The 12639-nt window shown below is 47.5% G+C and overlaps 2 protein-coding genes across 2 annotated transcripts; both read right to left on the reverse strand.

The window, feature by feature from the left end:
• Positions 1-384: 384 nt before the first annotated feature.
• LOC117847381 (replication protein A 70 kDa DNA-binding subunit C) lies at positions 385-2592 on the reverse strand. The gene is made up of 2 exons (XM_034728588.2): positions 2190-2592; positions 385-1236 (listed from the first exon to the last, which is right to left on the reverse strand). The coding sequence occupies exons 1-2, from the start codon at positions 2477-2479 to the stop codon at positions 552-554; spliced, it is 975 nt and encodes a 324-aa protein (XP_034584479.1). The 5' UTR covers positions 2480-2592; the 3' UTR covers positions 385-551.
• Positions 2593-6485: 3893 nt separating this feature from the next.
• LOC117848187 (dehydration-responsive element-binding protein 2C) lies at positions 6486-7655 on the reverse strand. Its single transcript, XM_034729518.2, has one exon. It carries the CDS (start codon positions 7620-7622, stop codon positions 6885-6887), a length of 738 nt encoding a protein of 245 aa, XP_034585409.2. The 5' UTR covers positions 7623-7655; the 3' UTR covers positions 6486-6884.
• Between the last annotated feature and the right edge of the window lie 4984 nt (positions 7656-12639).

Consider the following 12639-nt stretch of genomic DNA (forward strand, 5'->3'; position numbering starts at 1 on the left):
GTCAAGTAACCAATCCTCCTCCTCGGACATCTGCTGAGGGCCTCCAATGGCCTCCCCATCCTACTTCAGGTTCACCATCCCCACCTTACTTCAGGTTCACCACAATAAAACCAATCCTCCTCCTAGTTCACCCGTTGAGGGCCTCCAATGGGCTAACCACCTTCCTATCAAAGGACGTAGACCTCCTCCTAGTTCAGGGCCTCCAATGGGCTAACCACCTTCCTATCAAAGGACGTAGACCTCCTCCTAGTTCGCCTGCTGAGGGCCTCCAATGGGCTAACCACCTTCTTGTAAAAGGACGTAGACAACAGACATCAAAATTCCAGATCACTATTAAGACAAGCGTTGTGACACAAGTTTAAAAAAGTGGTCATGAACTACAGATCATGGGCAACATTGAACTTGAAAAAAATTTAACTTGCACTACAACACAATGTGCCATACTTGCACTACAACACAATGTTCATGGCACAGGACACGTTACATAAGCAAACATTATCGTTTCAACCCATCAGTACACATCACTAGAATAAAACAAAGTCATGTCACAATCACTCTACTTGTTCTCCCTTGTCCCAGTTGAATTGGATCCAATTCAGTCGACCCTCTTTCGTTTTTATCTTCGTGAAGACCCTCCGATACATTGCGTTCCTACATAAATAAAGTGCCTGGCAGTACAGCTCAGACCCCTCCTGTAGACCATCTTCTTCTATAAGAAGCATTGCACGGTCCAGTTCCTCCTGTTCACGGTCACCACGTTTCTGGCTCCTTGTTGCCACAGTTTCAGCAAGATCTCTGATGTAGTCCTCCAAGCTGCCACTTTTTGTTTCCGGAGGATTGTCAACAGAGATTTCCCAGGATGGCCTTTTGGACAAGTTATGAGCACTACTAGCAGCCATGAGGTCCTGGTACAAGTCCTGTGCATTGGCCTCAGTCCCCACGCTAGGTGTCGCCTTACGAATACCTCCTACCGTCAGCAAGGTGCCCTTGTCTTGGGTGTCAAGACCACAAGCCCCATGATATGACAAGCCATTAGCACTTATCTCAGCCTCAGAGGCAATACAAGACTGATGAATGTGTTGGCCTCCAAAGTAAGGTTCACAGTCAGGCCTAAGAGCATATCTCACTGATCTAGTGGTGAACTCCCTAGATTTCCTTGTTGGCTCATAGGGCTTGAGACTGCCAATCAGTGCGCACTCAGTTTGCAGTATTTGTAACTGAATGACAGTGATGGTCCTGAAAAAGAAGATAAAGGATATAACAGGGAGACAGGAATGATCAATATAACTTTCAAGCAGTAAGCCACTAGGAAATGTCAACACAGTACAGACTCCTTAGGTTACTAGAAGACGTATTTCGACGAGGCTCATATTTCCCAACCATATGACTACATGAGCTCAAATAGGATTAAGGATGGCACAACAGTGCAACTCCTTTTAATGCCACCGTCTGTACAGCTCATCTTGAGAATGCAGAGTTATCTTTTGAAACATTTAGCTTACCATAAAACAAGTTGGATAAAATATTACAGCGGGACAGTGATGACATGAAGTGACAATAGCATACAAATCAACTAGCATGTAAATTACCGGTCACTAACAATTGGCATCTTAGAGCTTGCTTTTCTTTGGGTTAAGCTAACACCGAGGAGAAAGGAGTGTGGTTACAAAGTCCAATCGCTACGCCAAGAACATCTTTTTAGAAAAAGTTTCCTCTGCTTTTATCCAAACCAAACAGTTCACACTAAACAAGAACATTTATATTTAAAATCCATAAGGACATCGATTTTACATGGACTGTCCACTAACCATCTACCAGTGCTTAAAAACTGGCATTGTCTACCATTTATTTCGGACATGGAAAATATGGGAATGAAGTAAATGATAAATCGCGAGGAATGGGATGGAAATTTATTTCCTTAGGCAACTGTTGCATCTGCAAACTTAGGTCAGCGGCTATTTTACCGATGAAATGTCAAAAGACAAGCTTATCCCACGCATGCATAACTGAACATTGGAACTGATGGAAAGGAGCAAATGGGAGCACCAGACAAATTGAGTGTTTGTTTAAGGGCTTTACAGATCTGCGAAATTTTCTGTTCATAAAGTACAGTACTTGCCCCCCCCCCCCCCCCCCCCCCCCCCCCCCCAACAAAAACAAGAATGGGGGAATCGACATCGATTCTTCACCTGCGGCGGTAGTCGCAGACGAAGTCGAGGACGCGGACCACGGAGCCCCGGCGGAGGGTCCCGTCCCTGACGAGGCGGTTCAGGGAGGCGGCGAGCGTGCCGGGCTGCGAGTGCACGCCGTCGGAGAGGTCGATGCGGTACCGCTGCTCCGGCGCCGGGGAGAGGCCGCTGCCGTCCGGCACGTGGCGCGCGTCCGCCACCTGCAGCACGGGGCGCAACCTTGACCCCGGCGACCACCACATCGCCGCCACGGCCCCGTGGGACAGGTCGACCTCCAGCCCTCCCCCCATGTTCCCGGCGCTTCCGGGCGGCGCGGCGATCGCGCGGTGGCGAGAGGTGGTGGAGGGTTTTTTTTTTTCGGTGTGAGCGAAGTGTTTGTCAGCGGAGTGACCGAGTGACAGGACAAGGCGGAGTGATGGGGAGGAGGCGTGCGAGCCAGGGAGGGTGGATGCCGCGGATCTCGAGGCGGTGTGGTGTGGACGGTGGGGATGGGAGCAGGCGTGCCGCGGTTTGGTTCACTGTTCAGCCATTGATGGTGAGCTCAATGCAGTTGGACACGAAATGACCAACGGCTTCAGCTTATTCAGCCGGCTTATCAGCCATCAAACAGTGTTTTCCTCTCACAACAAATCAGCCGTTTCAGTTTTTCAGCCGGCTTATAAGCTGAAGCGAACAGACACCAAAATGGCCCTAGAGAGGGCTTTGCTCCGGACGCATCACGCATGGCAGGATTGACCGTCGGAGAAAGGAGCATTTGCCTGTCAGGGAAACAAGGAGGTTCAGAACACTTGTTCATCGGTAATGGCCATAAAATACCCACCCTGTTTCCAAAAGGAAATATTGCTAATCACGCCAAATTCCTGCAGTTACTTGTAAGCGTGCCAGATAGTTTGCATTATTCGATTGGGTATCACTCACTAGCATAGCATGGCAAAACCAGATCACTGTATTTCTTCTTTCGTATTCAGAAATCAGAACCTGAATACCGAGCAAAAGCATCTATAAGTCATATAAGCAGCATTTGATCAGGAGTTAACACAGAGCAGCAATACCATCCCATGACCTTCAGGATAGCATGATACACTTTTCCTCAGGCAAGCTTAATGCATAGAGTAATAGTTATATGGATTATTATATGCAGATGGGATAACAGGCATATGCAGATGGTTCCTAGGTACATTGTCCTGAATCGGTAGAGCTAACAACATACACCAAACATAACTTAGATGGTTCGTACAATACAAAAGCTGTGCATACGCAGTATTGGAGTCATCGGCCATGCATCAAACCTACAGGTTAGCTACGCAGAAACAACTGCCTGCAGCGGACGATGGCATTGCCTCTCCCATCCTACTGGCAGTTGCTGATTATCTGCGATACCAAGTATCACACAAATGTTCAATTGTTGATGCAATGGTCATTGCTGGAGCTCTATACCCTCAGTCCGTCAGTAGGGCTTCTAAATCGGTTCTGGCGCCTGCAAAAACTGACTGGATGCTCCTGCAGAAACTTGTTGATCACCCTCAGAAGTTGGCGACACTCGATCAAACGTATTTGCCTTTTCAGCCTTCACAATGGTGCACTTCGGATACTTCTTATCATCGAATGCCTCCCTTTCCAACTTGAGCTTGAACAGATACTCACGGAACTGAACGCCCGCTACGATATCATCAAAAAAGGCTAACAGCATGCGTCCAAAAACGAGAATGCACGTCCGGTGTTGCTCTGTTGCGTGCATGTTGCATATATCTGTGGATGTATCGCCTGCATGCATCTATGGGCATTGGCCGATGGCTCGATCGCTGACCTCAAACCTAGAGTACACTTGTTGGTGCCTGCCACGACACCAGGTGGATCAGAGAAGCTGCACAGTGTACAGTACCGTAAAGCGTGTCATGACTGCCATGCAACTCACAGGTGTCGTGCGTATAAAGTTGCCCGCCTGAATTGACACGTGCATGACGAGTCCTGTACAGTGGCAATTCATGTTTTTTTTTTGGCCTTCTGATAAAGAACCGGCGATCGAGCTGCTGCTGGGAGTTTGGCCGGCTGGGATCGTGACCGTCTGCTTGTGATCGGCGCGAATCTCAAGCAAGCAACGGCAGCTGGGTGCTGCCGTGGCCGAGCGGGGACGTTGTTGGTACGACGTGTCGGCGTGGGACTCCGATATCCACCGGCAACACAGGATCGGAGCTGAGCCGCGCGCGTTTCCCAGCAGCATGTACGCGCATGCATGCATGCATGGCTGAAGTGGATGGAAGGATCGACACGCGTGATCCCCGAGACCCAGGAGCCAAGTGCGTGCGTGCTAGCTCGTCGAGCTTACACGCACTCCACGCATGGTGGGCGCCGCACGCACAAACCCAGCGACACAGTGCGTACGTACAGCCTACAGAGCCATACAATGCGGACACAGTGGCAGCCGCGCCCGGCTCTCAAGAGTTTCCCACACCACTGAAATACAGGCGCTGCTACGGTGCCTTTAATTTGTTGAGAGATTAATTATATTGGGGCAAACTACATAAGAGAGTTAATAAAATTTATCTGACTTGATTTTGAGAGTTTCAATTCAACTCAAAATTAGTCTCGATCTAATAATGTCGTGTGGCGCGCGTAGGCACATGATTCGAACATAGATAAAAGCAATTGGGACGAGATTAAGAAAACGCATGAATATTTCCTTTCATTTTTCTTTTGACATTTTAATCTTTACTCGACCCACTCTCACCTTATCTCCTCCCTCCTTCCCACCCATCTCTTCTCCTCTCGCTACTCAAGTGAAGGCGAGGGCAAGCAAGGACCGACGACTAGACTTGTGGGGGTATGTCTTTGCCGAGGAACTAGTGATAAGACACGAGAAATTCTGACTTGGACAACTGCGATTATTTTTGGACAAGACATGACGACTGGCCTCATGAAGTGTGAAGAACTTTTTCAGAAAGGTTCAGGAAACTCCTAACAGTAGACTTATTAATTGCTATGGTTATTTTTTTATCGAGGCCGAGATCTTATGGACAAAAATGTTAAACGAATGACGTGACCTAGCGAGCGATCGAGAATGTTACCACATTTCGATCTCTTAGCATTAACATTTTTCAATTATCTGTCCGCTATCATTCTCTCTCCACTCAGCAATTTCTCTTCACGGGGGCTGTTTGAAGCTAACTGTCCCATCCTAATTAGAAAGATTAAACATGAGCTAATTATAAAACTAATTACAGAACCTCTAGACTAATTCGCGAGATGAATCTATTAAATCTAATTAATTCATCATTAGCAAATGTTTACTAAATCTAATTAATTCATCATTGACAAATATTTACTGTAGCACCAAATTATCAAATCATGAACTAATTAAACTTAATAGATTCATCTCAAGAATTAGACGAATTAGCCTTGTTTAATACGTCTCAAGAATTAGACAAATTAGCCTTGTTTAATACTTCTAAGTACTAAGACTTAATATATTCGTCTCACGAATTAAACTTGTTTAATACTTCTAAGTATTTGAAGAATTAGACTTGTTAATATATTCGTCTCACGAATTAAACTTGTATTAACTTGTTTAATACTTCTAAGTATTTGAAGAATTAGACTTGTTTAATACTTCTAAGTATTTGTGGCAGGACCAAATTTAACCTCCCCTTATTTTTCTCGTTACTCCCTCTCACCATCTGCATTCGACGCGTGGCTTGGAGGCGGCGGCTTGATCTGGCAGCTTCCTTGGTGGCTGCGACAGGATTTGTCTCACCATAACTTGATCTAGCGAGACCGGTTGGTGATGGGAGTGACACCAGAGAGGACATCATAGCGGACTTATGGAGACGGAACCCATTGCTCCACCCCGAAGTCTCGCGGCAACGACGCCTCAAGATGGACTCCATACGTAAGCGACGCCCGCGGCGCAGGCCACATCACTCCTCGTTGGATCGAAACTACCCGCCAATATCTATGCCTGCTTTTAGGCAAGATACAAGCCCCCCTAAAGCTCCCCTACATGGAGGTGATGGAAACCCTGACGTGTAGGCTCGAACGGCTGTGATTATTTTTTGTCCAGATCCGATGATCGACTTGGCAGCTGAAGAACCTTCGAGAACAACTGCGATTTTCTTCTCTCTTTCCCTATCCCGAGATGCTGCGGGCAAAGAAGTTGAACGAACGGCGTAGCAAAGATGTTGAACGGACGGCGTAGCCTAACGAGGGATCTGAGAAGGTGACCCCACCTCGGTCTTTAGATACATACATATACATGTGCAGTGATAACGTACGGTACCATATATATATACACCAGTACCGTACATTATCACTGTACACATGTATATATGTAAAATGACCCGCACGCGCGAGGTATACAGATTTCTGGCTACACAATACTACTGTATTGGTACGTACGGCGAGCCAGCCACTGCCACGTACGACCGCACCACACATGCATACTACTGTATACTACTACTACTACACTACTCAATATATCTGTACAAACCTGAAACAGATCGAAAACCCACACGAAAGAAAGAACACCTCGATGTCTTAATGGTATCCTCGCGCGCGCGTCGATTCATTCACTTCGCCACGTACAACACCAGCTCGATCCACCCGCTAGCTAGCTCCTCGCCGGCGATCGGAGATGGAGCTAGCTAGCGAGGTCATCGAGCTGCTGGTGCAGGGCGGCGCCTCATCGGCCGGTGAGCCCAGTTAGAAGGGGACGATCTGGGAGGGGCCGCCGCTCATCATGGCCGACGGCCAGCCGACGGTGTGGTCCCAGATGCCGCCGCCGGCGGCCTCGTCGAACACCTCGGGGGGCACCTCCTGGAATCCCCCGAGGCCGAAGTCCTCGGCCTTGGGCAGCCGCGTCACGTAGTCCTCGAAGTCGTCCGCCTCTGCTTGCTGGTGCTGCTCCGCGGCCGCCAGCTCGTCCGCCATCATCATCTGCTGCATCGCCGTCGGGGTCGGCGCCGCCGAGGAGCTGGAGTTGGAGTAGTTGGAGTTGGGGGAGGCGCCGTCGGCGGAGCAGCAGGACGGGGAGGGCACCGCTGCCACCATCATCATGTTCATAGCCATGGTGGTGGGCTCCTGCTTGTAGTCGTAGTACTGGTGGTGGTGGTCAGCTACGGCGGCGTCAGGGGAGGACGACGGTGACGCCGCCGGCGACGCCTTGACGACCATCGAGTTACTGTTCGTCGGAGCAGCCGCCGCCGCCGCCGCCGGAAGCGCAGCAGCAGGCAGCAGGTTGAGCCTGGCGCAGTCGCCGTAGAGCGCCCTGGCGGCAGCGTCGTAGGCGCGCGCGGCGTCGAGCGCGGTGGCGAAGGTGCCGAGCCAGAGGCGCGCGCCGCGGTTGGGCTCGCGGATCTCGGCTACCCACTTGCCCCACGTCCGCTGCCGGACGCCGCGGAACGGGCACCGCTGGTTCTCCGGCCCGCCCTTCCCCTTCATGCACCCCTTGCGCGACCGCCGCAGCGGGCAGCACTTGCGCCCGCCGCCGCCGCCGGCAACCTTGCCGCTGCCGCCCTGCTGGTGCTGCGGCGGCTGCTGACTGACCAGATGGAACGGCGGCAGCGGGAGCCGCTGCTGCTGCTGCTGCGCCACGACCACATCCATGGCCGCCAAGCAATCAATTCCGGCGACTGCTAGCTACCTAGCTACCACAGCTGCTGATGCCTGCTAGCTGCCTGTGCATATACGTGATGGCTTGGCCTTGCTGCTTGGCGCCGGTATTTATAAGCGCACGGCGGGGATGGAGGTGTGCAGTTGGCATGCATGCCGATGCAATGAAGGCGGAAGGGGATGGATAGAGACAAGGGGGGACGGCGGGTGGCGGGGCGGCCGGCCGGCGCCTGGCACTGCATGGCGCCTCCGTGTAGGGTGGGGCGCCGCCGTGGTCGCACCTCCGGGGGCCAGGTGGCTCCGCCCGCGGCCTGGGCCCGCGGCGACCGGGTGAGGTCAGCCTGACGGTGGGGAGGGGATGGACCAGGGGACCCCGATCCACTCGGCAGGCCTCCGGCGCGCACGTGTGTCCTCGTCCCCTCGACACCGCTGCTCGCCTGCCCGTTCCCTGCGCCCTTGGCAGGCGTGCACCTGCGGGCTGCGGCTGCGGCGACGGCACGGGCAGAACATGTGTTGCCCTCTTGTGTGTCTGCGTCCCTGCGACACATGTTGACTGCCACGGCACCAGACGGAGATTATTGGCACGTGTATGTTTCTTTCTATATTGGAAAATTCCGGCTTCAAAGGCGACACGAGCAAGTTACCCTTGCACAACCCAGCTGCATAAAAAAAAAAGAGAGAACAGCAAAGAGGCTGAGAAATTAGGCTAAGGTGAAAATTGGGAATACCAAACTTCTGTCGCTAGCAGCAAGACAACTAATTGGGATTCTTGATGTGATGCAAGAGCACAGAGCTCTGAGCAATAATGAATTACTGCTTAAAAAAGACCTGAAAAATAGGTGCTTAGCACTGGCAGCGATTGAGAAGTTGAGAGTTAGACAGCAATCCAGACTCACATATATCAAAGCAGGAGATGTAAATTCAAATTTTTTCTTAAGGAGGAGAAAAAAATTTATTCGGAGTATAGAAACATCACATGGGATAGTACACCTGCAGAAAGAAAAGGAACATGCAGTACTAGATCATTTCCAATCACTCCTGGGAAATGAGGCTGCCAGAACTGAAACTCTAAATTGGGAAGCACTGAACATCTGGAGGCATGATCTGCAGTTCTTGGAGGACGATTTCACAGAGGAGGAAATTAAGGGGTCATCATGGACATGCAATCTGAAAAGGCACCAGGACCAAATGGATTCATTGGAAAATTCTTCAAGACGTGTTGGGATATAATTGAAGATGATCAGAAGCAAGCAGTACAATACTTCTATAACCAGCATGAGCAACACTTTAATACTCTAAATTCAGCACAAATTGTGATAATCCCAAAGAAGGCTAAAGCAAAAAAGGTGGCTGACTACACACTAATAAGTCTAACAAGCAGGATTGCAAAAATTATATCTAAAATTCTAGCAACAAGGCCAGCACAGTGCCATAGTGAGCTGGTGTCTAGAAATCAGGGTGCAGTCATAAAAAGAAGAAGCATCCATGACAACTTTCTATATACTCAAAATCTTATCAGAGATCTGCACAAAGCAAAGAGGCCGTCTCTTTTTCTCAAGTTAGATATTGCCAAGGCATTTGATACTGTCAAATGGGATTACCTAATGGAGGTAATGGAGCAAATGGATTTTGGGATCAGGTGGAGGGAGTGGATCTCTACATTACTGGCAACAACAACATCTTCAGTATTGATAAATGGATCATAGATAAGGAAATTCAGACATAGAACTGGACTTCGACAAGGAGACCCATTATCGCTAATGCTCTTGAGCTACTGCAGGTGTTGCTAAGCATGGCTTAGCGTGACTCTGCATTGTCACCTATTCAGAATAGGGCGGCTAAGATCAAAATAAGCCTATATGCAGATGATGCTCCGGTGTTTGTGAATCTAGTGAAGGAAGAAATTGAGAGCTTAAGTGAAATTTTTGATGCTTTTGGAAGAGTGTCAAGGATACAAATAAATCTGGATAAAAGTGCTGCTTACCCAATTCGATGTGAAAACATAGATGTAGTTGACATATTATAGAGCTTTCCATGTCAAGTAAAGAGCTTTCCCTATCAATACTTGGGATTGCCACTTAGTTTGAGAAAACTGAAGAGAGTGGAAGTACAACCACTAATTGATAGAGTTGTAGCCAAGCTACCTGCATGGAAAGGAAAATTGTTGGATAAAGCAGGAAGACTCACCCTGGTCAGATCAGTGTTAACTTCGATGCCAATCTACTTCATCACAGTATTTGCACTAAAGAAATGGGCCCTAAAAAAGATTGACAAGATCAGGAGGAACTTTCTGTGGAAAGGTTCAGAGCAGGCCACTGGAGGACATTGTTTGGTGAAATGGCAAATGGCAACTTTGCCAAAGGAACTAGGAGGACTTCGCATCCTTGATCTGCACATATTCAGTCGAGCGCTTTGATTGCGCTGGTTATGGTACGTATGAACAAACAAACACTAACAAGCCGTGGGCTGGAACAGATATCCCGTGTGATGAGATTGATAGACAATTGTTCAGGACAAGTACAAATGTAACTTTGGGAAATGGAAACTGAGCAAAGTTCTAGCAACGTTCCTGGATAGATGACCGAGCACCGAGAGACATAACACCAAGCATGTACAAGCTTGCATGGAGAAAGAACAAAACTATCAGAGAAGATGTAACTGATCACAATTGGACTAGAGGGTTTTGGCATATGAATTCAGTGCATCAAATGGTGGAGTTCGTCACGTTATGGGATCTGATACAAAATGTGCATCTAAATGACTAGGAGGATCAGATCAAATGGAGATGGACTGCAGATGGCTCTTACACTTCAAGATTAGCATACATGGCACAACTGAATGGAACTTACATCACATTTGATGCGGAGGCAGTTTGGCAAGCTCATGTGGAGAGCAAGCATAAGTTTTTTTCGTGGCTACTAGTTCAAAGCAAAATCCTAACCGCTGACAAGATGATTGCTAAAAATTGGCAATGTGAGATCCAGTGTGCATTATGTGATCAGGAGGCTGAGATGGCAATACACTTGTGCTTGCAGTGTAGTTTTGCAAAGGAAGTATGGCTCCTAGTCAGCAACTAGACTGGAGGTCTAATCAAAATGCTGAAAGATGAGTTGTGGATGTTGAGGACTGGTGGAAGCGATCCTTGTCACCATTCAACAAGAACAAAGGGAGATCAGTGGCAGCTTATCTCATATTCATAGCTTGGAACATATGGAAGGAGCAAAACCGGCGGGTTTTCAAAGGAAGAAGTATGCGGCCTCACCAAGTCTTTGACATGATCCAGGAGGATATCAATTGGCGCAAGAGAATATGTGGGAACCTGAATTGGGTTAGTGTATTCATATTACAATTAATGTTAGAGTTAAGAGAGAACTATTTTTGTAATATCGAACCTATTGTACACCTAAACTTCTTTCTTAAATGAATCAGCAGCGCTCCTGCTAAGTTTTCAAAAAAAATGGCGAAGATGCATCAGACCTAAACATTCTAGAGGTATAATAAGGCTAGTACATACATAGTAATAAAAAGGAAAAATGACAATATATAGCACGGAAAGAAGTTTCTATGTTGCATAGCGAGTCAAAAATCATTCTGCGACTTGTTTGGTAAAGCCGACTCTGAAGAACAAACTTCCAATGCTTTTGACTAGAACAAAATCAGAGTATGACTCAAATCCACACTGAATGACTAACCACTCCATCAGACGGTTGAAGTGAATATCACCAACCCAAATCACCACATGAGCGAATGCCCATTGATCACACACAACCTTAAAGGGAAACTTGGTCCCGGAACACAATAGGCATTGCTGGAGGCTCCTATATGAAGTACAGTGGACGTGACCATCACCAAAACAATCGATGGGCACATGGGGAGAATCTCCATAACAATGCTTCCAAGAATAACACATCATCCATGATCCAAATATGCCGCCATCATATGTTATGAACATGACTAAGTCTTCATCTGAAGAATCATCAAAGGCGAATGGGAGGAGATATGGTGAATTGGTGATGGTACCTCTAAGGAGGAAAACGGTGTTCGAGAGCATCACCATCGCCTCTAGCAGAAGTTAGGCAGAACTTTTCAGCCATTGTCATTTCCTCACAATGATCACAACCATAGACGCGACCATGAGGATACAAACCACAACAAGCACGCCACGTGTCGCCGGACGACGATCCTGATCTTAGTCATTGTCACCACCGATGTACACACATATACTATTATATGAATACTCACACAGCCACTCCTATATTAATACTCACACCCCCTGCACCTACGCTATAAAAACTTCCAGTTGACTAGATTAGTATATCTTGATATTGATAAAAGTCAAACACTGGATATCGACATACACATCACCTACTAATGAATGAATAATTAGTTAGGAATGCTAGATTTTAGTTCACCTCTCTTCCTTTTTGGATCAAAAGAGGATGAGCCCCAACAAATCTTTGAAGAAGAATAGTCGCATTTGTAGGCCATGTAACCAGCTGAGCTAAAGCAACATGAGATTGGGACTAAAAAATAAGGGGTAAAAGAAGTACTATCCGGTCAAAAAAAAATCTATTCTAGTTAATAAGTTTGACTAAATCTATAGAGAAAAGTATCAAAATTTATGACACCTCATAGTATTTGAAAATATATTTCATGATAAATCGCATACACTTATTTGGCATAATAAATATTTGTATTCTTTTTATAAATTTGGTTAAACTTTAAAATATTTGAAGTAGGAGTTAGGACAAAACGGAAGTTCAATGGATATGTCTTTGGAAAACCTACTCTCTAAGAATCGAGCCAAACAAAAGGTTGAAGCAATACTCTTGTGAAATTGTTCAAT

Source organism: Setaria viridis, chromosome 3 (genome assembly GCF_005286985.2).
Source record: "Setaria viridis chromosome 3, Setaria_viridis_v4.0, whole genome shotgun sequence".
Classification (NCBI taxonomy): Eukaryota; Viridiplantae; Streptophyta; class Magnoliopsida; order Poales; family Poaceae; genus Setaria; species Setaria viridis.